The sequence below is a fragment of the Meleagris gallopavo genome, chromosome 16 (assembly GCF_905368555.1).
Source record: "Meleagris gallopavo chromosome 16, MGAL_WU_HG_1.1, whole genome shotgun sequence".
NCBI lineage: Eukaryota > Metazoa > Chordata > Aves > Galliformes > Phasianidae > Meleagris > Meleagris gallopavo.
In genome coordinates, this window is record NC_139419.1 from 6,044,802 (window position 1) to 6,072,168 (window position 27,367).

Consider the following 27,367-nt stretch of genomic DNA (forward strand, 5'->3'; position numbering starts at 1 on the left):
TGTCCTGCTCACATCACTTGTCCCAGCATCAACTCGATGAGCCCCAGTACCAACCTGCCAACTGCCAGCCCCAGCTCCACTCATTGGTACAGAAAATGTGTCCTACACAGAGGATGTCCCAGCAGCCAGGACAAGCGAGTGGGGAGAGCTGAGTGAGGCAAAGGAAAAAGTGCTGGTGTCAAAGAGTGAAGAAAAGTTCCTCTGCCTTCTGTGCATTACAGGACAAATAGTATCCACCCAATCCATCACCCTCAGGGCAAGTGGTACCCACCACATCCATCACCTCCGGGACAAGTGGTACCCACCCATCCATCATGCTGCACAGCAGTGGTGCTGAGCAGTTCCACAGCATGCGTGGTAGAATGGTCAGCGCTGGGATGCACTGTAGTGGAAGAAACTACAGCCAAAGCATATTTGCAAGCAATGTGATGCCCCAGGGCCCTTGAAAACACATAATTAGCTCATTAAAAAGACAAATGCAAGTCACTAATAAGATATTAAAGGTTAATTAAATGTTTCCCCATCTTTAATTAAGGGAAAAGTAGTTAATTCAGATTAAACTAATTTCTGCAGCCTCCCGTGATGGCTCTCTATGGCTGCAGATGTGAGGATCTATTGAGATGACTGAACCCAAAGGTCAGAGATTGGGGCTTTTGTTTGCTCTGCTTGGGTGAATTTGGGGAAGCGAGGATTTCTATCCTAAGGGTGAGAAATGCCCTGCTTCATCATCTGGGTTACTCAAAGGAAGGTATGTGATATGCAGCTCCCCGTCTTTATCCCCAGATCCGGCACTTATTCCAAACCACCACCATTAATCGTTTTTCTCAATGAGGAAATTCCTTCAGACGATTCCCAGCCTGCACAAAACGCCCCGTGCTTTGGGTTTTGCTGCCTGGCCAACTGCAGCCAAAGCCTGCCCCAAATACAGACCCAGCGTGGGCATCACAGGGCAGGCTGGCTCCCAGCACTCGTGTTGGGTAGCACTCAATCACATCCATGCACTTGTCACCAGCACAGCCACGGTTAAAACAGATCAGCAAGATTTATATGGAAGAATATTTAATCTGGTCGGGGGAGGAAGGGGAAGGAGGGGTCATCTGTGGTTTTATTTCTTAAATATTTCTCTCTACTCCGGAAGGGTCCGTTTCTTGCCGGAAAAGGTCCGATATAAATTAGAACAGAGGGAGGAGGCTGCCGGTGGCCCCGTTCAGTCCCAGCCAAAGTCCTGCCCCGTCATCTGGTAAAACTTCATGTTGAAGGGTCTGTAGAACTCCTGCAGGCGCTGCACCACCTGCCCCTCGATCTTGGGGTGCGGCCGCCCCTTGGACTTGCCCAGGCAGCGGGGTTTGCTGCTGCCCTCCGGCTTCTTCAGGCAGGGAAAGCCCTTTGTCTGGTTGAAATAGAAATGTTTGTCCGTCACCACCCTCTTGAGACCCAGGAAGTCCTGGACGCGGCCCATCTCCCCAGCCGGATCGCTGACCAGCCTCTCTCCGCTGACAAAGAGGAATTTGGAGAGGGGGAAGTACTGCAGCCAGTTGTCCAAGTGCTTGGCGTAGATCCCGATCCTGACTGCGCTCCAGCTCGTGTCGATCAGTCCCGTGCTGATGTTTTTGAAGGCCAAGTCCTGGAAGCTGGGGATGGTGGGGTTTTTGGAAAGCGTCTGCGTGTAGTCCGAGATGGCGCGGGTGACGGGGTTGCGCACCACCACGATCAGCTTGGTGTCCCGTGACATGTTGTAGATGCGCCGCGGAGCCTCCTTGGTGACAAAGTAGCTGGGGGTCTTCTCCATGGTGATCTGCCCCTCTAGTGTCCGTGGCATCAAGCTCCTGGGGAGAGAACGCAATACGGTCAGGGTTGGTGGATGTGACCCTACTGCACTCTACTGGTTCCCACCTCATCTTCTCAGAGCCTGCCGCAGCCCCAGTTCCCAGCCCTGATCATAGGGACAGGCAACTTTCCCCTCAAACCTGACCCAACCACAATGCAGGTGCCCATCAGGTTCAACCTCCTCTGCCTCCAGAGAGCAAGCAGTTAAGGCCAGAAAAAGACAGTTCCCTTCAAAAAAAAAAAGGGCAGGAAACCTCTCAGGACCCAGGCATTATGTTGTGTAAAACTCACTACTGAGATTGTTCCCCTGCGCCCTTTAATGAGGCATTAATTACTGGAGAAATTACCCATGCATGTCACCCTTTGGGCTGAGAGAGCTGGGGCTGGATTGGGAAGGGACTGGAGCATGCTGCCCCTACACCAGTATGGGTGCCTTCCCAACTCCCCCACGTCTCCTTCCACTTGGGGCTGAGCATGTCCCTTCTGGCCATCTTGATGAAGGAGGATGGGATGGGAAGGGATGGAGTGGGATGGGACGCTTTCAGAGATTGACTTAGTACTGTGGGAAATGACTGAATCACTCCAGTAGGTTCTTCTGAGACAAGAACTGTGTGTCCACCTACACATACAGATACATGATCACAGTCATTGCTCCCACCCAGCATCATTCCTAGCAAAGTACAAACCCTGCAGGTGTGCACTATTTTATAAATGGAAACCAACATGGTGTGCACTGTGTGGGTGCTGGCATGCCTCTGGTACACCCACATACACCTCCTGACACTGAGCTACCCAGTCCTGAATACCAGCCATGGCCAGGAGTAATGGGATGATGTCCTGACCACACTGTCGGCACGCCAGGGCTCTGCCCAGCAGCATCTGTTCCTTATGTAATGGGAAAAGGCTTGAGGTTTGGGTTTTTTTTTCCTCTGGACGCAGGAAAGAACACTTTATTAAAAGCATTTGTGAGCAACGCTGGGCCCCACATTACTCCCTCCCCCAAATGAGATGCAAAGCCACTTGTGGCTGTATTTTGTTGGCTTTGTTTGGACAGTGACGGCACTCACAGAGCCACTTCTTATCCTGAGCCCCATTAGCAGGGGCAGGCACAGCTGGCACAGCTGGATGGAGGGGCTCCTGGCAGCAGGTTGTCACATCTCCTTGTAGTTATAGTAGTAACTACAATGTAGTTGTAACCCTAAATGCATTCCAAAGCCAACCCACAATGCCACTTCTCAGCTAGCTGGGGGATGATGGGAATAGACACCTCCAGCATGGCTCCTGCCCATCCCCATCCCTTGTGTGTCCCTGAGCCCACATGGGCCAGTTCCCCCCTCTGGGAACGCAGCACTGCTCCCAGTACTTTCCTGAGATGCCTCTCAGCACACGTGGGACCTAAATCAGACCCTGTCCTCAATGTACAACAAAATGTTCCTCACACAATATTTGGGATGATATCATCCAAGCTCCTGGAGAGCCAACACAAAGCCGAAATTCTGCTTCTCTCCGATCTCTATAAACTGGTGTTGCTTTGACCCAAGCTGAAGTTCTACCGTATCACCATCTTTCACCTGGATGACCACTGAAAAGTCAAAGGAAGGCAAGTTTTTGAGAAAAAAATCACTAAATCATTTAAAGCCATCAGATTTTCAGTGCCAACACATGCCGCTCCATCTGTAATCCAAGGATTAGGGTTATTTCTAGGAAAGAAAACCCTGTCCAGAGCTCTCAGTGCACACTGAGATACCAAGTATACTGAAAAAGGATGGGCACCTGGGTCCCCCCTACCCTGACACGGTGACCATGAGGAATGATGCCATTCTGGATGCCCCAAGCCAAGCTTGCATGGAAGTATCTTCCAAAAGCTGCTTTATCTCCTATCTGGGTGATTGACAGCCAGAACTGCCAGAGCCCACACACATCCTGCCATCCTTGGTTGCATGCATGCAGGAGCAGTCCCAGCTATAATTAGAGCCAGCCACATTCTCCTATGCTTAACAAAAAATGTCATTAAAGTAAAATTTTATTAAAAGTCCATGTTAAGGCAGCAACACCCACCTTCCACTCAACTCTGTCCCACAGATTCCCAGTTCCTTGCAAGACAATTGTGTTATTCTGCATTTCCATTAGCTCCCTAAGACTTCCCCCTGAATTACTCCAGTTAATTATTGATAACCCACCTCCACCTACAGACCTGACTTAAACCAGAAATCAAGGGACCTGTTATGCTCCACCTTAGCAAAAGCAGTGGAAACTTTAGTTGAATATACAGTTAATTTTTACTAAGAGAACACATTGAGTATGCCAAGCATTGCCCATAGGTACACATCATAGAATCAATGAATCATTAAGGTTGGAAAAGATGTCTAAGGTCACCAAGCCAATGCCAACTCACCCCCACCATGCCCACTGACCATCTCCCCAAGTGCCACATATCTACGGTTCTTGAGCACCTTGAGAGACATTGTGACATGGCAGCACTCAGCAGCCTTTGAGAAATTCGTATTTCAAGAAAGATTGCATGCCCAGGAGGTGGGTTTTTAAGCTCCAGTTTTTGGTGAATACTGAGATGACTGCCATCTGAGAGGCATAGGCAATGGGATTTCCTACATGGAGATGTTCAACATGTGGAACTGTTAACAGGTCGGCAGCAGCAGGAACACGGCGCAGAGATGATGGTGAACTGTGAGCATCTCCCCCCAACCCAGCTCCCACTGCACCACGTGGGTGATCAGTCACTGAGGGTCTCCTCTCAGAACTGTGCCCTTGGATCTGTCAACCGAGTGCTGCCGGACACCTCCGGGCCCACCCTCCAATAGGCAATGGGAAATGGCAGATTAAGGCTGTGCTCCCAGGGGCCCTCACAATGATTAATGACCTCCTCTGTTGAGGTAGCGAGGCGCAATGAATTACAACCCTGATAAAAAGGCAGAAAGCTGCTTTAAACACAGATTAACAGCCAGAGCGGGCAGGTAATCAAAGCAGACTTCAAAAAGTGGGGTTAATTGGTTCAGGATTCCCTGGCTCTGCGATTGGTTTGCTGGAGATGGAGGAGAATCCATCCCAGGGATGGGCTGAGTGTAACATAACGGATGTGCCTGCATGGCGATAAGGGAGGCTCCAGCCCAGAGCTCCCACGGGCGATGCTGGCAGCGTCCTCCCAAGGCCCAGCCTGTGCCAGGCACACTCACAACGGCCCCGGACCTGATAATGCACAGTGCTGGTGATGGGAGCAGTTGGACTGGGTTCTGTGTTGGCACCAGCACTAGAAAAGGAAAAGGGGTAAAAGCACACCGGGAAAAGGGGAAAAAACAACTCCTTCATTATTGTTATTAAAAAATGACCGCTGACATAAGCCAGTGACAGAAGCAAGTGAAAGGCACAGGGATTTCTGCTAGAGCTGACATGGCTGGGAGCTTGATGCTGCACCAACGGTGCTTTCAAGATAGTCGGCCATAAAGGGGAATGGTGATTTTGGGACTAACCCAGCAAGACCCCCAGAATGGTGTCACATTCTCATCCCAGCGTGGGCATGGAGCTGCGTCCGGCACGGTGACACCGGATCTCCCCGATGGCACAGTGACAGCCCCAAGGCTCAATGGGGGCCGGGACCTTTTTGTGCAGATGTAAAACAGTTTGGAACCAGAGACGGGAGAGGGCTTGGGGCAGATCTCCGCAGATTTCTCCTCTCCGGTACCACCCGGATCTACATATGAATCGCACCAAGGCTTATCTCACCCGGCGGGGACAAGGAGGCCTTTGTGGCAGCAGCAGCAGCTATGAAGTTGTTAAACTGGAACCGGAGAGGAATACTTTCAGATAGCGAAGATAGCAGCACCTCTGCTAGGGAATGGGGCCAGAAGGCAGCGAGGGGATGGGACACTGGATACGGACCCAACAGCGCATCCCTAAGCACAGAGCTGCAGCAGCACCGTGGCTAAAGGCATGGATGGAGACAGCCACTCTGTCTCCAAAGTGGGGTGGGGGACACAAGCAGAAAACCACAACCCCAGGCCCCTCCATCACCTCCTCCTGGAGCATCTGTTGAACCCCAGCAAACCGCCCGGGAGCAAATTAAGGCCACGGTCTCTCTGGCTGCTCATTACCGTGCCATCCCCACGCCATCCCCTTCGCCCCTCGTCGCCCTCAGTGCACACTGAGCCCTGCGGCGCTTTCCCTCCCTGCCTGCTCCATTATTTTTTGATTCTTTCACTGATTCAAAAATGTGCAAATGAGGCCGCAGCTTCCCAATCAGGCCCAGCCATGAGCTAATTGGCTTTAAGCAGGGAAACCTGAATATGGTAATGGAGGTGGTAATGAGGCCAGGATGCGCCTGGAAGGGGAGCCAAGCCCTCAGCTCAGCAACCAAAGCCATGTCAATTAAGAACAAGGGAGATAATTTATTAATGCTCCTTTGCACCCCCACGTCCTTTGCACATAATTACAGTTTGATACATGAAACAGCCTGGAGGTTTGCCCCACTCCCAGCTGCAGGGAGCAGCTCCCAGCATCCACAGTGCCTCCAGACCTCTCTCAGCTCTGGGATGGAGTCTCTGCTGGGGCTTCAACCCGGGCTGTGCACCAGGAGGGGCTCAGTGCGGGGCCAGGAGCTAGGGAATGTTGGGTTTGGCTTCCCAACCTATTGAGCATCATATTCTAGGGGATGTGGAGTGATGGAAAGGGGAGAAGCTGGAGGCAGCATTAGCATTTCTAATGAAGTGGCTGCTTTTACGCGTCACCCGACACCCAGTTATTCATCCCCGATAAGAACCGTGCCATTTGGAAAACCATTTTAGGAACCAAAGTCCTTATTGTGTACAGAGCCACCCAGCCCTCTGTGTGCCCCAAATCCTGATGGTTAGCAGAGAAAAGGGATGTTCCCCCATCACCATGGCACAGCTGCAGCCCCTGCATCATTTGCTTCAAGCCCACGCTCATGGGCACAATTGTTTATGGCACAACTGGTATAACAAGGTCACACCACCTCTCTGCTTCCACCAGGTGTGGGAGGGTCCTGATTGGCAGCGCAGGGCTCTTGGCCAAGCACAAAGCCATGCCTAGGGCCTCTGTCATCTTAGAGATCATAACTACAGAACTGCAGAACTACAGCAGCCCAAAGCCCACGGTGACAGCTGCTACCTCCAGTGCCCGCCCAAGGGTAATGTAATGGATGAGCACTGCAGAGTAAAGAGTGGAAACAGTTCCAACAGATGATGCCACGAGGGGACACTGATGAGCCACCTTGGGCAGTGTCACAGTAAACACCACAACCGGAGAAGTGCAGCGTTCCACCTGCAGCGAGCAAAGATGCTCTTTGATCAGCCATTGGCATAAAAGCAGCTGAGCCCAGATTTACAGCTGAGAAAAGAAACCACAAAGGTACCACAAATTCTCAAAAAAAAACCCAGAAGGAGCAGGCAGGTAGCATCGGTGCCAAGCAGGGTCTGACAGCCTGGGCAGGATGTAGCTTTGCCATCCCTCTGTAACGAAGCACAGCAATTAGAGCCCTGCTCAGCTGCTGCTCCGCAGTGCCCCTTTGATTCCCAGCCCGGGGCACAGGGACGGCCTGCAGCAGGTGTCCTGCCTGCCACACGGGTCAGCCGAGGGCTCTGATCTCCAAATGACCCTTCCCGCAGTGAATACGTCCCCGCGCCCAAACAGCTTGCAGATGAAGGAGCAACAGACTGGAGATGATTTATTCAGGAATTAAAGGTTCAGTACCCCTTTTAAAGGCTGAGCCTCGCCGCTGTCAGCCTTCATTGCACACAATTAAAGGGGTTAGCTGCCCAGCCCCGCCGCAGCCCTCCTCCCTTGCAGGGGAATGAAATATAACAAAACCAACCCCTCCACGCGCCCCAGTTTGGGGCACGACTGAAGGATTTGCAAACTCACTAACGGCACAAAATAATGCTCTCACTCAGTTTCCTGCCGGGGACAGGGAGCACAGAGCTCAGGTGTGGGCTTTCCCCCATCTTGCATGGTGTTATCCCAGCGCCAAGCTCAATGCAGCACCAATGCTGTTGGGTGCTCAGCACCAGCCCCAAGAGCGGCCACATGCAAGCTCACACCAGGCTGAGATCAGCCTTGTAGGAAGAGATGGGGTAAAACAGGGCACTGCCTGCATTATTTTTTTCCCTTCAGAGTTCTGAGAGTTGACCCAAGTGGGGAAGCACTGCTCCTGGGCACAAGCAGCAGGAGTTGAATGAAAAGCTTCCTTCCTTGGATAGCATAAAAGGAAGAAATCTGCTGCCTGCGGCAGGGCTGGTAATCTTTGCACAGCAGTAAATCTTGCTGCCACCACAGCAGAGGGTAATCCAGCAGATTGCTGCACATTTCAGTGGAATCAGCTGCTTAAAAGAGCTTTCCCCAAACCATGCATCTCATCTTTTGTGGCCACCGAGGATGCCTGACATTTACAACTGCAAATAAAAAAAATGCATCTATAGTATTTTTGACTAAACACCCTCTTGCAGCATTGAGATGACACTTCTTGGCTCTTTATATAGTCTGAGAAGAGCACAGGAAGTAAATAAACTCTCAATCTTGTTTATCTCAACCTTAAGGTTGCAAGGCTCCTGTCTCCCACATGAAGCTTGGTCATGCTCCAGCTCCTGCCAGGAAATCTTCAACAGAAAGGAGAATTTCTGCCAAAACAGGGATCCTGAGCAGGTGAAAGAAAGCATGCACTGAGCCTCACTGAACTGCTGCAAGGGCAAAACTCTCAAGATCCATCCCGCAGCAGTGCAAGGACCTGGTCCCAGTACTGCCACAGGTGTGGGAGTGCAAGAGGGAGGAAGAAAGGAGGAATTCACATGTGTGGGCCAGAGAAAGACCCTCAAGTGGCCGCTGTGCCGCCAGCTGCTTGGTTTGATCCGCAGATGCTGACGAGGCACTGGGACAAGTCCCCAGAGCTGTGAGTCAATGTGCTTTGCCTTCACGTTTATTTGATCTCAGCATGGGGCTGCCCAGTGCTCTGTAGCCTCAGGTGGGCACTGAGAAGGATGAATAGAAGTTTATTCTAGGAGCAGTGAGGGATGGCACAGGGTGCCCAGAGAGATGGAGGTGCCCCATCCCTGCACACACCCTGGCTGGACGGGGCTCTGAGCACTGATGGAGCTGTAGGTGTCCCTGCTCCCTGCAGGGACTGGGACCAGATGGCCTTCAGAGGTCCCTTCCAACTCAAACTGCTCTGTGGTTCTCTGAAATCACCGAGTTGATGTTAGAACGCAGTGAACGCATTTCAGAGTGACTATGTGACCTTGTGGTCTGATACACACAGAAACAGCCACTGCACCCCTGCTATCTGCATCCCCTTTATCTGTATCCACCCTTATCTGCATCCCCCTTATCAGGGAGCAGCGAGGCAGTGCGGTCGGATGTTCTCTTCCTTGGAGTGAAACCACTATGAAACATGAGTGGGGTCCAGAGGCGGGATAGCTAATCTAGTGCAGAAAATCTGTCAGATTTGGCTAAGGGACAAAGCTGCCTTTATTTAGTTTATAACATAGAGGGTGGAGTGGGGATGCCAAAAAAAAAAAAAAAGACAAAAAAAAAAAAAGAAAGACAAAACAAGACAAGCACTGCTCAAAGCTACAAGTTCAAGCTAACCACGAGCCTTTCTGAAATGCATCCAGAACTGTCTCCTTTCTACCTAAGAAAGCATCCATCAGTCCTCACCCATGGACTGCAGCCAGACCTGAGAGCTGCAGCAGAGCCTTTGGGATCCATCACAACATTTCCCCATGACAGCTTCGAGCTCTCTTGGCCAGAGCCACAAAGGTATTTCGGAAGGTGAGGCTCATTAAGACTGCACCCAAATCCATCTTCTCAGCCCCTCTGCAGCCCCAGCTTGTCAGTGAGCATAGCCTCATATGGGGACCGCGTGCCCTGACACCCTCTGCCACCAGACCCCATCTCTGCTGCAGGGACAGGGATGTGAGGGACAGGGATGTATGGGAACTGGGATTTGTGGGGGACAGGGATGCAGAGGACAGCAGCCCCATGCCTGCATGCCCCAGCAATGCCAGCCTCAAGCAGTCAATCACCTGTTAGCATCCTCTCCATTTATTACAAGGGCACCAGTGCTGCAAGCTGGAGCTTCTGACCCTGTTTTTGGAGTGCGACAAGGGAAGATTAGAGCTAACCCCTCCCCAAATAGTCACTTTCCCTGCACACAGCCAGACCTCAGCTATGCAAAGCCCTTAACACCTGTGCTGGGCTCACAACAGTTCAGGCTCTGGGAGCTGCTTCCCTCCCTGCCTCTGTTAGCGACAAAACTCCAGCACGGGCAGTTCGGGGCTGTTCTCAGGCAGCACGCTGTCACACTGCCACGGAAAAGCTCTTGTTGAGATGGAAAATGTATCCGATTTTCCACCAAAAAAAAAAAAAAAAATCCCCATCTGTGTCAAATTTGTATTACAGCCGGGGGGAAGATGGGAAACAAATTTAGCTCTTTTTTTACTATCAGAAAAAGCCCCATTTCCTGGCACGGAGCACAGGCAAGCTTCGCCCCTGAGTGCAGCAGTGACGCGGGGATGGTTCTGTGCCCCTGTACCCACAGCACCCCATAGCACTCTGCAGCAAGAGCAACCTGCTCAGCATCTGTGGGGTTGATCTCAACAATCTCCCCTGTGTGCTTACAACCGCTTCCTCCATGGAGAAGCCTCAGAAACCCTCATAGAGGCAATATGGGGTGGCTGCAGAGGACACCCTCTCACCTGGCGCTCAGCCCCAGCTGCTTCCTAGCTGCAGGAAATCCCCCATCGAGCAGCAGGACGTGGGCAGAGCACGCCAAAAGCTGTTTCTCTCACTCTAAAGGGACCATAATGATTTTGATCGGAGATAGGAAGGGTTATCCAGCACTGCCCCCCCAAGCCTGGACCACCTGCAGCCCCAGGGGCTGCCCCCAGGCTGAGATCCGGGGGATCCGTCAACCCCACAGCAGCAGCCCCACGTCCTCCCGTCACTGGGAACCACTGGGAATTCTCATACAAAGCATTTCTGCACTGGAAAAGCATCAGTTTGTGGCTACCAGAGCTGTTTGTGGGAAAGGACTGGATTTTTATTATTTTTAGCCTGGCTTCCTAAGGAAATGTGGCTTAAGCAATCACACGGTCTGTCTGTCTGCCCACCCGTCTGTCTACTGGGTTTCCCCCAGAATCCTCTGATCCCACCGCCCCATTCCAGCCAGATTGAATGGAGGACAAGGATCAGACCCAGGAAGTTTGCACATCTCCATGACAAGCAGGGATGGAGCAGGAGCACTTCACCCCCAGGCACAGCATAAAGAAAGGCATTTCTTCCCAACCCAGGAGGCTTTGGGGAGAAGCTCCAGTGCAGTAGGAATCCCAAGCCTGCATTCTTTGTTCCCACATTATGATGTGCCACCCAAGACAGCCTTCAGCCTTTACCTCCACACAGCTCTCAGGCATTCTGCCCCATGCCTGTAGCAATGCATGGGGTTATTGTGACCAAAGCACAAGACCTGGCACTTGGCTTTGTTGAAACTCATCTCATCGGCCTCAGCCCACTGATCCTATCCAGATCCATCTGTAGAGCCTCCCTGCCCTCAGGTAGATCAACACTTTCCCCCAATTTGGTGTCATCTGCACATTTACTGAGGGTGCACCCAATTCTCTTATCCAGGTCATCAATAAAGATATTCCACAGGGCTGGCCTTGGTACCGACCCCTGAGCCAGGCACTGCCATACCTGGGTGGTGGTGGGTGGGAGCCTGCAGCAAGACGAACAACTCCATCCCTTCACCTGTGTGGGATGCAGAGCCTGGGGCTGCGTAGAACCAAGGCCACGTGGAACCAAAGCCCCACAAGGTTGCAGGGAGAGAGGGATGGGAGGAGGGACACGAGAAGGATGATGCTGCTAAAGGACTGGGGCAGCAGCCCCATGCACAGAACTGGGGTTGAGTGACCAGCACGAGGAGATGCCTGGCCCTGTGATGTCTCCAGGGCACAGCGTGGTCCTGCCAGAACCCATCCTGAACTTAGCACTGGGTAAAAGAAATAAAAATCTGAAGAGTCAGCTTACAGCGAATGGCTTTTCCCTGTGTGTCAGTAGCTCTGAAGGAAAACAAAACAAGACAAAACCTTCTTCAGGCATTTTAGCATGGCTTTTCCCAGTTAGCATGGAAATTCAGATCGGAGAAGGCGTTGGGTAAAATGCTCAATTCCCCGCAGCCCGGAGAGCCCTCATCAAAAATCCATTTGAAGTGTTACTCTCAAATCCCTCACGGCAATGGGATATTTTAAGGTCAGTTAAACTTATTATTCACTCAAGATTTTCTTTCAGGTCTCTGCATATTTTAAACAGATTTTCCCCCATCTCCAGTCCAACCGTGTTACAAAAAACCCCTTTCCTTTCTTTTCAAGAAAAAAAAAAGTTGTCAAAAGAAAAGATACTAATCAGAAACAGCTTCCGAAGCCCTACAGCCCATTTGTACACAGCACCAAAAAGCATCGCCACTCTCTCCAGATCCCCAAATCCCCTGACTTCAAAATGCTGAATGGAGCTGTGCTAGGAGGAAAAGAATTAACTCAAATTTGTTCCTTTTCATTGAAGCAGAGTTTATACGCAATTTGTTTTTCTCCCTCCCATCGTGTGAAGAAAAGAAGGGATCCCAAATACTGCATTATTTTTCAACACTTGGTTTCCAGCTTTTGGAATGGCAGTTTTACTCCTACATGCCTTTATTCTTATGGGACACTATGACTTTATTGTTATTATTTTTTAACACAGAACCTCCAAAGATCCCAATTTTTCCCACCTGCAGTGGGAGCAGCACAGTGCTGTTCCAGGAGCTGAAATCAATTCTTCTGGTACAAAGTGAGCATAGCACCATGAGGAGGAATACCTTGTGGGGATGTGTTGGGTACCCTCCTGTCCCCAGCACTGCTTCCATCCCTGCACAAATCCTCATCTTTGCTCCTGGGCTCAGTGCTGCATGCTCAGCATTTCCCATCGTATTATGGCATCTCATGGTGTTAGAATCATAGAATCCTTAAGAATTGGAAGGGAAACATTAAGAGTCCTGGTTCTCTGAAGGTCACAAGCAATATGAAGAGCTCCGCGTGAAGCCAGAAGTAATGCAGCCAACACAGGAGGCAAATTGAGCCGAGAGGAAAAGATCGCAAGTGCCCGTAATCTTGCTCCAGAGAGCAAGGAGTTCAGAAATTATTAAATGGTTCTTCTCATTCCCAGCCATCTGGCCTGCATTTCTCCATTTATTCAATCAGACATGTGTTGCTTTTATCCCCGCAGCCACCAGCTCTCCCCTGCTCTCTGCAAACACATGCATCCTTTGCTCTGCCCCTTTGCAGCTTGGTGAGCTCCACACAGCACGGGCTCCCAACAAGTGAACGTGCCCATTACAGCCACTTCCCCTAATGGGTTTCTCCCATTTGTACCTAAAATCTGTGTTTGCACAAAACAAGGCAGCCGTGGTTGGCTGAGGTGCCATTTTGAGTTGGGAACCCCACTGACGGAAAGCAGCATCATCCTGACACCAGCAGTACTGCTGGGTCTGGGAGCAGAGATCTCCCAGTGGGAAGGTACAGGACCAAAGTCTGGGAAAAAATCTCCCACAATGTTCTCTTTCAGGTGACCCCAGCACATTTGTGCAAAAGCAAGGATGCCCAGCAGCACAGGCTCCCACCACCAGAGCCAGGAGTACAGCCCTGCACCTCCACCTCTTCGGAGGGCAATAGCAGACCCAGCAGCCTGCCCAGGGCAGCAGAGCCATGCAGGCTGCTGGGAGCCTCAGTCAGTGCTAGTTCCTCTCCAGCAAGAAGATCACAGAACAATTGGGTTAGAAGGGACCCCCACACCCCCAATCCCCACCCCTTGTTGTGGGCTGGGTGCCCCCCACCAGCACATCCTCAGAGGACACCCCTGGCTGCACGTTCCCCTTCCACGACGCTCTTCCAGAGCCTCCCTTCAGCAGGAACTGCGCTCCTCAAGTCCCCAGCAGGGCCAGGAGCAAATTACGTTTAATTACACACTGTCCAGTGCCTTGGGTATCAGGCCAAGTGTTACCAGATGTGCAGGGATCTCTGTCAAAGCCATCTGCAGGCTTAAACGCCTGTTGGGATATTTAATATGTTGGTATCTGGGGTGTGAGGGTCAGTGCCGGGGGTTTCCACGCAGATGTTGCACTTCTTTTCTCCTCTTCCCATCACCTTTTAATAACACCATAAATCATCAGGCGCTTCTCAGGTGACCACGCAATTGCTCATTCGTGCACGTAAGCGAGCTTGTCTGGACCCTCCGCTGCCACACAGAGCTGCTGGGAGCCAACTCCAGCCATGGGTTGTGCGTGCCCCACCTCTCCTCCGAGCCAGCTCCTGGCATCTGTGCTTCAGATGCAGTGTGGCAGTGCAAGGAAGAGACACGTAACTGATATGGGGAGATGAAAAAAGGTCGGATGGGTCTGTTCCTAATGTGAGCCGCAGTGCTCGCAGCCCTTTGATTGCCGCAGAAATAAAAGATGGAAATTCACTGGAGGCAAAGGAATTAATTAACAGGAGAATAAAGGAGCATCGGTCTGTTGGAGTCCTGGCATCAATTCCCAGACTGGTTTTGAAGTGGCAACAGTTTTCCTTGGTCTTTAAAGTTGTTCTGCTCCATCCCTCACAGCGCTTTTGGGAGCACAGCACATGAGACCCTCAGCCTTAAGGTCCTCCCCAAGCCCACAGAAAAGGAGAGACTGTGCAAGCGTGCACCTCCACCCTGGTCCAGTCCATGAATATATCAGGCTCTCACAGTTTGAAGCAGAGGAATATTAATGCGTAGTACAGACAGGATCAGGTCCAACAAAGCTGTCTTTTTCTTTCTGCCTCATAACTGGGCCGATGGGAACAGGGCAGCCCCAACAAAGCCACCTCCCACAGTCCTCCATCCATCATACAGCACGCACAGATCCGAGCTTCCAAAGTCCCGCTGATGCAGAGCGCTGCTTCACAAACCTCTCCTCATACAGCCCCTCAATAAAACAAGGCTGAACCCCATCCGCAGACCCCAGCTGAGCTCAGCCTGGACCCAGAACACCCACCCAGCCAGCGGTGCCGGCTGCTCTGCACCATGCACATGCGCTTTCCAGCGGGTGCAGGTTGTCATGCTAGGACTGTGACACCACAGGGGGGACATCCAGCCCGCTTTCTGCCCCAAACAGGCTTTCACAGAGACAGACAATCCCTTCCCTCAACAAAACCTCAACTCCGAGCTCTGAATACTTGGCAGCGGCCCCTTGACATTTTTCCTCGTGGCTTAGGAACATGACTTTCTGCAATATAAAAGCAGCCCATGCACTTGGTAAAGAATGACCATGTCCCCCACTCCCAGTTGCTGCCAATCATGCAGCAGCCCCACAGAGCTGTCACTTAAGGGGTGGCACCGATAGCACCCAGCTGCACTGCTGGGGCCTTGGCAGCTATCAACAAATGCCAGCAGCAAGGGATGTGTTCCTGACCCCAGTGGGATGCATGGCAGATGCATTTCAGCCTTGTCACACTGGTGCACAAAGTAGCAAGAAGAGGCACCTGGCACCGCAGCAGCAGCACTGCCCTCAGCTAGAGCAGGGAAAAGGGGACTGCTCCAACTTCCAGCCAGCCACCACCCCACTGGGCTGCAGTTTGCTTTAGAGGCTGCGTTGGAACTGCACCAAGAGCAGCAGGTCCTGCTCCCCCAGGCCTGGGCTGTGAGAAGCCAGCAGCTCTGGAGCAGCTGGGAGCTATGCTGTCCCAGCACTGCACACGCAGGCAGAAGGCAGAGCCAAGCTCCAGCCCTAGGAACAGGACTCATCACATTCCCTGTGTGCTCCCATCCATCAGCGCCCGCTGCCTCCTGTGCAGTGCCCGCTGATGGCAGCTGCCAATTCACCAGCTGGAACAGCCCAAAGGGTACGAGATCCCAAATTCTCCAACAGGAACCCTCCTGGGCAGCCCTAAGCGTACAGTGGTGTCAGTGCAGGCACACAGCCACGTGCTGCTCAGGAGTTGAGCTATAAATCAATGGCAGAGCAGTCAGTCCTTCTCAAGCAAGGACGCTCAGCAAGGTCACATCCCTATGCTCCCCAGCCTAATGAGCAGAGATTACTAATAAGACCTCACTGACAAGTGACTGTATTAACGTAATTCTCTGCTGCTTGTAATCAATGTGTGTGTTAAAACTTACAGCCCTTCTGATGGCCAGCATCCCTCATGCCACAGCGCAATGGGAGCAGCACAGTTTGCTCCCTGTTGGGCCATTCCTGGGCCACGATGCTTCGTGCAGAGCATGATGTGATGGGCAATATCCCTCCACAATGAGCCCAACAGCGAGAGTTTTGTGCAATTGCTCACGAGAAGCCAACTGCAAACATTTTATTCTGCATTTTAAGCACAGACTGTGTTGGTCAGAGCACGCGATGCAGTGCTGCTTTGGGCAATTTGTAGCACCCACACATGCTGGAGCAGCGATGAATGTGCTCCGTAGCATCTCACAGGTGGCAGAGCCCAGATTTCTTGCACAGCCATTACTCTGCAAACAGCACTCTGTGAGCTCAGACATGCACAGCCTGTGTGCACGCTCAGACTGGGCACGCTGCCTGTGCCCCAGTGACAGCAGTGGCCCTGATTGACTGCAATATTCACCATTTGCATTTCAAACAACTCTTCAGATCACGATCGACTCACTTAAAAGATGCATGAATAATTCTGAAGACACTTAGAGCCCTGTGATCTGCGAGCTGTCTCCACCAGGAGGGAGAAAGAGGCCAAATTAAATCAGCTGCTGTGATTTTTTTTTTTTTTTTGTGAGGATGGTCCTGGGCAAAATGTGAGCGACTGTTCATAAGACCATTGCAGCACGGTTAGGTTGGAAGGGACTTTAAAGCCCTTCTGGTTCCAACCTTTGCTGTGGGCTGGCTGCCCCCCACCAGCTCAGGCTGCCCAGGCTCCCACCCATGGCACTGGGCCCTGCTGTCCCACCCAGCCCTCACTGTGGGATCGGGAGCAGCAGCATCCGCAGCAGCTTTGTAAGCAGGCAGATTTCCAAAGCCCTTTGAAAAGCCATTTGGAGCTAAGTCCTGGTATTAGAGCTGGCCTTTCATTAGGCAGGTTTTCAATCTCGACCAGAGTCGGTGTCACTGAAAAGTTTTTTAAAAGGTCAGGAAGAAGCTTTTAAGCATATTTGCCAATTAACCATTGTAACTCCCTCCTCGACCCGATTCAAGCTGCCCACTTCCATCTCTGGGGACGGTAATCACTGTTTTATAAATAAGCTTTGAACACCTCTAAGTAATGGTTTCTCCTTGCATGAAAGCACCCTGAACCCATTGGCCTTTTCCATCTCCTGCTACTATCTGCATCTGAAAATAAAATAACCCAAAAAAAGGACAGAATGCCTTTAAGAAGCACCCGTGGTGCTGAGCTGCTCTCAGTGCAACCCAGCACAAGGTACAAGCTGAACTCTGCTATTCAGCATCCAGACACCTGTTCCCATTCATTGCCTTTATAAGTGCCAGGGGAGGTACAGGTTGAATATTAGGAACAATTTCTTCTCTGAAAGAGCTGCCGGGTGCTGGAACTGCTGCCCATGGAGGTGGTGGGGTCACACCATTCCTGGAGGTGTTTGAGAACCACGGAGATGTGGCACTGAGGGACGTGCTTGGTGGGCACGGTCCGAGGGAGTGGGGACCTCAGAGGGCTTTTCCAGCCTGAACGGCTCTGTGATTCTATGCTCCTACGCCTGAATTTCCAGCCCGAGGCTGCAAAAGAGGGAGCACAAGAAGGGTGTGAATGGAGCGCTTTCAATGGTATTGATCCATACTCATTTTTAAAGCAGCTCCAGGCTTTCTAGGTGCACCATGTATTTATTCCAGCAGTCTGGGACAGCAGCATACTTTAAATCCTTTAGAAACTCCTGTTACTTCTGCACACCCCGCTGCACAGCGGGCAGATAACACCACCATTTACTGAGCAGAGACAGCGACACAGAAAGAATTCCTCCGTCAGAAGGAGTGGGGCCCATTCTGCTCCACAGCTCACAGCCTCCATCCAAACACCACAGCCAACACCAGCACAGCTCCAACATTCCCTCAGATCTGATCAGTGCAGCACCATGGGGACGTGGCAGCCACAGCACCGGGATCTGCGAAGGGTCAGAGCAGCACCTACGGGGCTTCAGTGAGCACTGAGGAGTGCAGGGACAGAGTGACCAACATAGGGCAGGTCCTGGGCAGAATGCTGCCTCCCAGCAGCTCTAAGTGTTTTCAAATGTTAATTCCTCCTCGTAGCATGAAAAACTATTTTTAATCCCACATGAAAGCAGTTTGCAGCAGCCCCAGCTCTGTGTGTATCACAAGGAGTGCACACACACATTCTCTGAGCACAGCTGTTGGGGCAATGTTTCAGTCCCAACTCTAATGCACAAAAGGGAGCCCCTGTGCACGCAGACACATTTTTCTGTCCACTATCACATTTGAAGTAGCACCTATACAATAAAACATTTGAATGCCATTAGAAAGCGACCACTATTGCCTCGGTTTTCCTGTGTTTTTCCCTCTGTATTTTTATACACACAGGGGAAGGTGATGCAGAAAGGCTCTGTGCTGGTAATGAAAGCTACAAACGGAAATGAGAAATCACTGAATCTGAGCAGCAAACCCAAGGAGAGCTGAGATGCACAGAGGCAAACAAGGGCGGCTCTGAGCATGGAAATGCAGCCAACACAGGGCAGATTGGCCGTGTCACCGAGTAGAAATAACATCCCCAAACCACTCCGTGCATTGCTACCCAACTCCTGGTGAGGTTCCCCTTGTTCCCCATTACCCATGGGCTTCTAAAAGGCATCTGGGAATGGCACAGTCCAGATAGGCTCTCAGCACGGTGCCAAAGTGGTGCTTGTAATTGTACGGATGGATCGAGGCACTCTATAGCATAATGTCCACAAACACCTCCTCAAAACATCTCCCAAGTCCCACTTTCCAGCTGCCAACAGCACTCGCAGCAGAAGTCAAAGCAGCAGTGCTGGAGCCACATCCCTTTGCTGCTGCCTGAAGGCTGTGAGGACCCGAGATGAAGTCTGCCTTGAGAAATTCCAAATGCCATTATCAGATTGAAGGGGCAAAGCACGGCCCATGGGTGCACACGCGCACACACACACACACACACACACTCCCAGTGCATGCAGCCCTCCAACACACACCCAGCAGTGCAAGCAAAGCACATGGAGGGGCCTCTCCCCCTGCAGTGTGCAGATCCACAGCCCAGCAAAAGGCAGAGCAGCACTGAACCATGCAGCTCAGCTCCAGAGTTTGGGCTCTGGGATGCTCCGCAGCACGAGTGATTGCTGTTCATGTGGGACTGAGCATTTGCCGACCATTGGCAGCACTCACACATGGGTGGATTCACTACTTCTGCCCCAAACCAGGAGGAAGTAAGGAATTATTTGCAATTCCTACAGAATCCATCACCCGTAGCGGTTTCTCGCAGCACAGTGCCCATGGTTGTGCTCTCAGGCACGCTGGGCTCAGCTCTCCAGCTGTACAACTCCTTCATATTGCAAAAAAGCAGGAAGAGGGGACAGGAAGAAAGGCTCAGATCACACATCATGCACAGAAACACACAACAGAGCAAAGCAGCTGACGGAGCGGCTGCCGACACAAAGTTTTGCTGGACAAAGACGAGGGAACACTGCATGAGCTGCAACACAGGGAGAGCTCCCAAAGGCCAATGGTGCTGAAGGGAAAGAATTTCTAAATATCACCAGGCAACATCTCAGATCCCATTCTTACATCTGCCTTCACCCACATTCCCACTCAGCAGAAGGATGGACAAGGGCTGCAAGGAGCCAGCAGGAGAGCAGACACTGCCGTCCCTTTCCCTTTCCATCAGGGTTCACCCACCCTAACAGCAGCACAGAGCGCCAAAAAAATTAAAATGTGTTTTGCTTTGGGATACAATTTCACGTCATGCTTGGATTATCCATTAGGTAATTTATGCTGCAGCCTGGAGAAGGTGTTTAACCTTCCCGTAATTAGCGAAACCTACAGCAACTCCAGGAATTCCACGGGACGTGCGTTGCTTTTACCAAAGGTTTTCTTCGTAAGAGGAAAAAAAAAAAAAAACTGCTTAAGAAAATATTTTAAAGGAACGTTGAGCTACTTCAAATTGAAATAAAATGTTCCAGTAAGAGTAAATGGCTTAAATCAGCAGCCAACATTATCGAACCACTCGGTGCTCACTGAAGATACTCCTAACAGAGCAGCAAAATCCCTACAGGATTGAACTGCAAAAGAAAAACAATCTGTAGTGATATTTGTGAGGGTTTTTTCCTCCCCCCCTTTTCTTCTCTCCTTGCATTGAGTTGAGACAAGCAAGGACCCACAGGTGCCTCCAGGCCAAATCTCTTGGCACGAGAAGCACTTGGTGTAATTTTGGTTTCCCAGCACATTCAAATATTTTAGAAATGTTTACACCACTTTGAGATATTCATCGGAAAAACCTGAGCTGCTGTCCAACTCCTATTTTCCTCCACCCAAACACACCCCGGCTTTCAACACTGAGCTCTGTCTGACTTTCAGGGGGAAAAAAACCCTTCATCAGAGCAAAATCTTGCAAGAAGACCAAAGAAGAGAGGTGGGGAGAAGAGGAGACTACGAGAAATTGTTGTGATGTGATTGAGAACCCGCTTGCTCTGTGCGGAGTTAAAGCAAAACATCTCATTTCCCCCTCACCCAATTGGAAGGATGTAACTTCTTCCCAGCGCGCTGCACGCTTCCCTGCTCCATTTATCCCAATTGCCCGTAGCCATACATAGAACCACACACACACACACATCGGGTTGGGCTCCTTGCAAGCAATCACGGCACTGACCGCTGCAGCCCAAAACTGAGATGTAGTCACACTGCTCTCCTGGCAGTCCATCCCACAGCCGCCTCACCGGCAATACGAGAGCGCTCCATCTTCCCCGCTTTAATTACACTCTTGCAGTCATTAAGCTCCCATTCTGCCAAGAGAGCTCTATCTCTCAACCCTGGCCCCCAAAAGATTCGTTATGGTCGTTATCATTTCTAGAGCACCGCAGATACGTACGGAACTGAGGAGGGAGCCAATAAATCACAGCGATATTAATACCGCCATAAAAATAAGCGCGCTACTTACTGCGTTTGAAGGTGCGTTAAGGCAAGAACTTGACAATCCAGATGTGGTCTCACAGAGCTGAAACTCTGCGGGTAAAATTCCCACTAAAATCACATTTTCCGTTAAACACGCTGATTTTCACAGATTATGATTTTGGCTAAAGTCGCTGAGCTGCCACCTCCCCCAGTACATAAAGAAACGCTAAGAAAAAGCACTCCCGTGAGGTTTGGGGAGCCCACAACGGGAAGGACAGACAGGGCGAGCCGCTCCTTTTATTAATTGCAGATGGTTTGAGCCAACGCCGCAGCGCTTTATAAATCTGTGAGTTTGGACTCCCTTCAAAACACCGGAGTGGATTCTTGCTGCTTTCGAGGGGCTCTGCACGCAGGTTTGGCCCAGCCACAGCGCAGTTGGCCACGACTTGGGCTGCTAATGGACAACACATGCACAGTAGCTGCTCTTCCGATCGCTTTATCGCTCAAAAAGCTCCGATCCATTGAAACCCTCAGAACTGAGCGACTCCCTTCAGTAAGTACAACTCTGCCCTCTGACACAACATACAGCAAACATGAGTGATGCTCCTTCGCTCTTTCCCTTCCTCTGCCGGTTCTCCTTTCCAAGGCCCAGGAAAAAAAAAAAAAAAAGCAGGATTCTCAAGCAGGCTGAGGTCTCTGCTGCTGTTATTTGCATGAGCGACTGAGAAAAATATATCCCCCAATATATACACCCTGATAATGTATTCCCTTAAAGAAGTTGGGAGGGGGAAATCTCGGTACGGCTGAAAACCAAATGTTAAAGATTACAATTGCAAAACCTGAGCAATTAACAAAACAGTATCTGTTCCCGGTCCTTCCACCCTCTGCCACCTGCCCGCGGGGACACGGGGACCAGAGGGCACCGGAGAGGGACTCCAGCGCAGCGCCCGCCCCCGCCGCGCCGTGCGGGACTCGGAGCCGCCACCACCGCACCGGGGGGCACCGCTGTCCCCGACGGTCGCTGTGCCCCGCATCCCGCGCACCCCTCGTGGCTCCGCGGTTGGGTACGGGGAACCCCCGGCACGGCGAGCAACGAATCGCGACCAGGCGCTTCTCGGCGTTACCTGTACCAGCGCAGCCCCTTCTCGTAGCACCTGTCGAAGAAATGCGGCTCAGCGCCCACCGCGCGCACCCCGGGGTGCACCCGCAGGAACTCCAGCAGCGCCCGCGTCCCGCCTTTCTTCACGCCCACGATGATGGCTTGCGGGAAGCGTCGGCTGCCGCCGCCCAACGCCGGGCCCGCGTCGCCCGCAGCCGTCGGAGCCGCGCCGTCGGCGAGCGCAGCGGGCGGCGGCAGCAGCAGGGCGGGCGGCAGCGGCTCGCAGGGCCCGGGCAGGCAATAGAAGAAGTAAGTGAAGAAGAGGATCATGGTGAGGAGCAGCGAGGCGCGCCGTCCCCCGACGGGTCCCAGCAGCCGCCCGCTACATCCCATCGGGGGCCGCTCCCCGCGCAGCCCCCCGCCGCCGCCCCGCCGGGCAGCGCATCCCGCCCGGCCCCGCCGCCGAACCCCGCTCCGCTCCGCACCCCCGGCCCGACCCCTCCCCGCGCCCCCCCGGCCCGGCCCGGCCCTCCCTGCGCGCCGCCCCCGCTCCCACCCGCGGGCGGAGGGGGGCGGGCACGCGTGGGGCGAACCCGCCCGGGGACGGGGCTCACTCGTGGGGCGGCCCCGCGGCACCCCGGGACAAGGGTCAGCACCCTCGGGCGGGGGGGGTGTAGGTTCACCGGCTGCTATTCTATTTTTTTCTTCTTTTTATCATTTCGAATGTTTGGAGCCGCGCAGTAGCCGGAGAGGTGGGGGAGGCGGAGGGGCGGTCCAGCCCTAAATAACCGGCACGTCCCGTGGCACGCAATTAGCAGCCGGCGGCGCTAATTAGGTAGCGCGGGCTCCCGGTGTGAGTGTGGAAACGCGGCTCGTGTGTGCGTGTATTTCTTGTTTGAGGTGGGATTTCCCTGCACCCTGCGAAATACACCGCCCCAAAGCGGCAAACACCGCAGCACTGATGCTTCTGCGAGGTGACACAGCTGTGCAGTGACACAGGTGACAAGCTGCACAGTGGCACAGACACCTGAATGGATGCTTTATTGATGGCACATGTGCATGGCTGCATGATGGCACAATGACACAGTTGTGGGATTGCCTGGCTGCATGGTGGCATGGTGACAATATTGCATGGTAACAAAGATACCTGGTGAGATGGCGGCACTGCTGTACAGTGGCACAACTGCACGGTGGCACAGCTGCCAAATGGCCAGGCTGCATGCTGACAGTGTTGCATGGTAACAGAGCTGCCCACTGACACAGGGCACTGTTGTACAGTGGTATGGCTGCATGGTGACACAGCTGCACAGCAGCACAGCTGCCAAGTGGCACAATGACCCGTGACATGGCTGCATGGTGTGGCACAGCTGCACGATGATGTGGCTGCTCAGTGACATGGCTGCATGGCAGCAGTGTTGCATTGGACAGTGATGTGGTGGCACTGCTACACAGTGGCACGGTAACATAGCTGCATGGTGGCATGGCTGCTCAATGACATGGCTGCATGGTGGCAGAGCTGCATGGTGACACGGCTGCAGGAAGGGCTTTGTGCCCTCTCGTGGCTGCACTTGCAGGAGACTGCTCATCCCATCCCATCCCATCCCATCCCATCCCATCCTGCACAGCTGCTTTTCAACACGAGGAAATAAAGGCCAGAGCGCAGCGGAGAACCCTCCCTGTTCACAGCCCAAAGGTTCCCCGGGGAAAAACACGAAGGGAAGATGATGACGAGGAAGTGAATCTGTTATCGGGAGCAGTTTGATAAATAAAAACGCATCCAAAATCCGCACGGCACTTGCCAGCTCTTGTTGAGTTTACGCAAGTGATTAGAGAGAGGAACTGTTTCACTCCGGGCGAGAGCTGGTGGGAATGGTTCCAGCCCCGTGTTTGGGCTGGGGGGAAGTTGTTGTTGTTGGAAAATGCCAATTTGTCAAAATGGGAACGTTTGGCAGCAATATATCCACGCTGACAAACTTCTGTCTTCACACAGCCAGGAAGGCTCAGGAAAGGCAGAGGGGCGAGTGCATCACCCACACTCAGCATCCTCACGCCAGGAGGATCCCGTGGGGCTAGGGCTGATTTGTGGGGCTGCCATTGGTGCTGTATTTTGGGGCTGCCTCTTGGTGTTGCCACCAAGCTCTGCCCCATCTCCCGCTGCAGTGCAGGGCAGGATGCAAAGAGTGCTACCTTTGCCTTTCTTGTCCTCCAGACTGGGGGTAAAATGGGCTTAAAACATGTCCTGGCAGTGCGGTGCTGGGGCAGCCCAGTTAACTGAGGGCCACAAGTGCTCATCTGCAAGTTGTTCCATGAAATTTAAACATTTAATTTTGCTTGATTTAAAATAGCTGGGCTGCACTTTTCAGCTCTTCGAGAGCTGAACCCATCATGTCAATGTCATTTTAAATGGAGTAGAGGAGCTTTTTAAGGACAAAACACCACATTTTGACTTGGGGATGTGCATTGAGGGTTCTGTGCAGGCAGGTCTTGGGGGTCTTGTTGCCAGCAGGAATGGGTCTGGAGGTCTTGGTGCTGTTATTTTTCACCTTCAGCCAAAAAAAATGCTGTTCTGAAATGGGCAGCTCCAACGTTCTGTGTTCCGTGCCCTCTGCTCACCTCGGGTGGGGGCTTGCAGCTGTCCCCCAGGAGATCACAGGGTGCAGGAACCTCAGGGCTGCCTTGGAGGAGGCAGATGAAAGTATCCAGGGCTGACACTGGTGTTATGGATGGGCTGCGGGGAGCGGTGTGCAGACACTGCTACGGATGTGGAAGGAGCTTCCGCTCTTCCGACCCTGATGGATGAGATGTGAGGGCAGACACTGCGCTCACTGCATCATCACTGCCTCCACCTCTGCCTGGGGCAAAGGATGTGGGAGCCCTGCAGATGGATGTCTATGCTTTGGGAAGGGGGGTATTGCAGGGCTAGGCAGACACAGGGTCTTTGGGAGAGTGGGGACACTGCCACTGTGCAGGGGAAGATGTGTGGCCAAAGGAGTTTTTAGTAGAAGTCCATGAGGAAGAAGAAGTGAGATGCATCTGTGAGCTCCCACCACATTGATGATGCTCGGAGCTGGAAGGTGGGCACCACGAGGGGAAAAGAAAGCAGCAGAGGGACCCCCTTCTATGTTTGGGTGTGTTGGGCAGCCCCATCCCATGGCAGCACCCAGAGGTGGCTCAGCCCTGGGGGGAGGAGGCACTGGGACAGAGCAAATTCCCAGAGTGGTATTCTCCCAAACTCCCAGTGCTCTGTGCAGAGGTTCCCCTGCAGCACCTCTCATCCCATTTTCCCTTGATTACAACCTCTCTTGAAGCCCTTGGGCTCAAGCAATTGAATTCCAGCAAGCTCTACATAGAGAAACATCATCATGATGCTGCATGAGCTCAGTGCTCCCCTCACCCATCCTTCTTCCCCATCCCAAACGCTCACCTCTGAGCAGGATGGGACTCAATAATGCTCTGAGCATTCCCCCAGCCCATTTCCCAGAGCCTCCCTGGCTGTGCAGCACACAGGCAGGAGCCACCGTGGGTCTCCTGAAGTCTGTTATTACAAAGAAAGAAAGAAAATGGCTCAAGGGATCAGCAGGGATAAAAAACGCTTTAGCAACACAGGAGATCATTTAACAGGTCACCTCCGCCACGGAGTTCGCCCAGCTGATAAAGGCGAGTAAACTTATTAAAGAGCACACAGCTTGATTCGAAACGGCTGCTCCCAAACAGCCAATTACTCCAGGCCGTTCCAATCCAATTAGGAAGGCTGTTTCCCTGATTACGGCGGTGTGTTTTACAAATACGGCACAGCTCCTTGGGTTCAAAGAGCAAACCATGAAAGGGGGTTTGGAGAGGGACGAGTCAGCGTCCGCAGCCAGGGGAGGAGCAGGGAGGCAAACCCAAACCTGTGTGCAGGGATGTAGATCCCTATGTGCAGGGATGTGGGTCTCTATGCACAGGGTTGTGAGTACAACTCCGGATGGGGATGGCTGAGTCCTGCAGGTAGCCACGCTCACTGGAAGAGCAGCCCCATGCTTGACCCTAGAGCTTTCCAGCCTGTGCAGGCCAGGCAAGGAGACAAAGTGCATCTCCTTGGGAGTCCCAGTCACCTCACTAGGGTCCCAGCAAAGGCCACCCTATTGCAACCTCGAGGTAATAGCATGGGGGGTCTGCCCCCATCTTCACTGCAAGGAGAGGCAGTGCATAAAGGGAGAAACCCAGGGTGGCTCTTCCTGAGCTTACAGCTTGCTGAGCCCAGGCCCTCTCTGCTCAGATGGATGTGAGCATGAGGAAGAAGGAGGAAGAATGCATTGTGTCTCTTTCTAACCAGGACTGCAGACGCTGCGGTGCACCAAATGGATCCAATCCAAGAGCTGGAGTTTCCCATTGCGTTGAGGGAGATACAGCGAGCCCATCACCGTGGGCACTAAAAATTAACCTGCGGGCTCCATCCTCATCCCAACAGTGCAGTGGGGTTTGTGAAGGGCTGTAGAGCCAGGAGTGGGGTGGAGCTCCTCAACTCGCTCAGTGCCTTCACCGCCATCCAAACCTTCACCACAACCGCTCCAACGGGTTTGCTGGCACGCGGCCACCTCTGGGGTGTAGCACAGCCCCTGTTATTAAAATGTGTGACAGCAGCTCAAGATGGAAAGTGAAGTTGTACATTCTCCATCTGAAACTCTGGGAGGAATTTCAAGCAGGGGAATGCAATTTCCAGCCTGGAGGAGAGCCAGCAGCACCAGGGCGAGATTTTTCTTAATATGGTTTTGCAAAACTTGAACATAGAAAATTGCCCGTAGCTATAGCAATAAGAGCGAGCTGCAGACAGTCCCGCACAGCATCCACCAGCAGCCCTGTGCCCCAGCTCCTGTGCTGTGCTCTGTACCACCGCCGGGACGTTCCGGCCCTGTAGTTCCCAAATAGTGACAGCACCTTTTGTAGAAGGCAAACGCTGGTGCTCGCAGTGTGCCCCAGGCTGGAGGAAGTTTACCCCAAGCTCTCACCGCTTGCAACAGCCCAGGGTTCAGCTCCGTGCTGCTCTCTCCAAAATGGCACTGGGGCAGTGGTGGGGCAGCAGGGCGGCCCTACCCCCAGATCCCCACTGCCTCTGTGGCCGCCTGCAGCAGCGTGGAATCATCTGGCATTGGGCCATCGCATTTACAGTGGGAGCCTGCCCCCTGGTTCTGCTTTTGATTTAAATAATCCTAATAAGGGGATAGAGCAGCCAAAACCCACTGATTTTTATTTTTTTTAAAAAAAAGCTTCAATTTTAAAAAATAATATCTGGGAAATGTGTGATTGTTATTAGAGTAGGCAGAGCTGCAGGGTATCAGACACAGCCTGTCCCT

General features: G+C 52.4%; 1 protein-coding gene across 1 annotated transcript; it reads right to left on the reverse strand.

Moving 5' to 3' along the window:
- Positions 1-1,068: 1,068 nt before the first annotated feature.
- On the reverse strand, positions 1,069-22,523 carry HS3ST6 (heparan sulfate-glucosamine 3-sulfotransferase 6). The gene is made up of 2 exons (XM_085237722.1): positions 22,060-22,523; positions 1,069-1,826 (listed from the first exon to the last, which is right to left on the reverse strand). The coding sequence occupies exons 1-2, from the start codon at positions 22,425-22,427 to the stop codon at positions 1,208-1,210; spliced, it is 987 nt and encodes a 328-aa protein (XP_085093848.1). The 5' UTR covers positions 22,428-22,523; the 3' UTR covers positions 1,069-1,207.
- Positions 22,524-27,367: the final 4,844 nt, after the last annotated feature.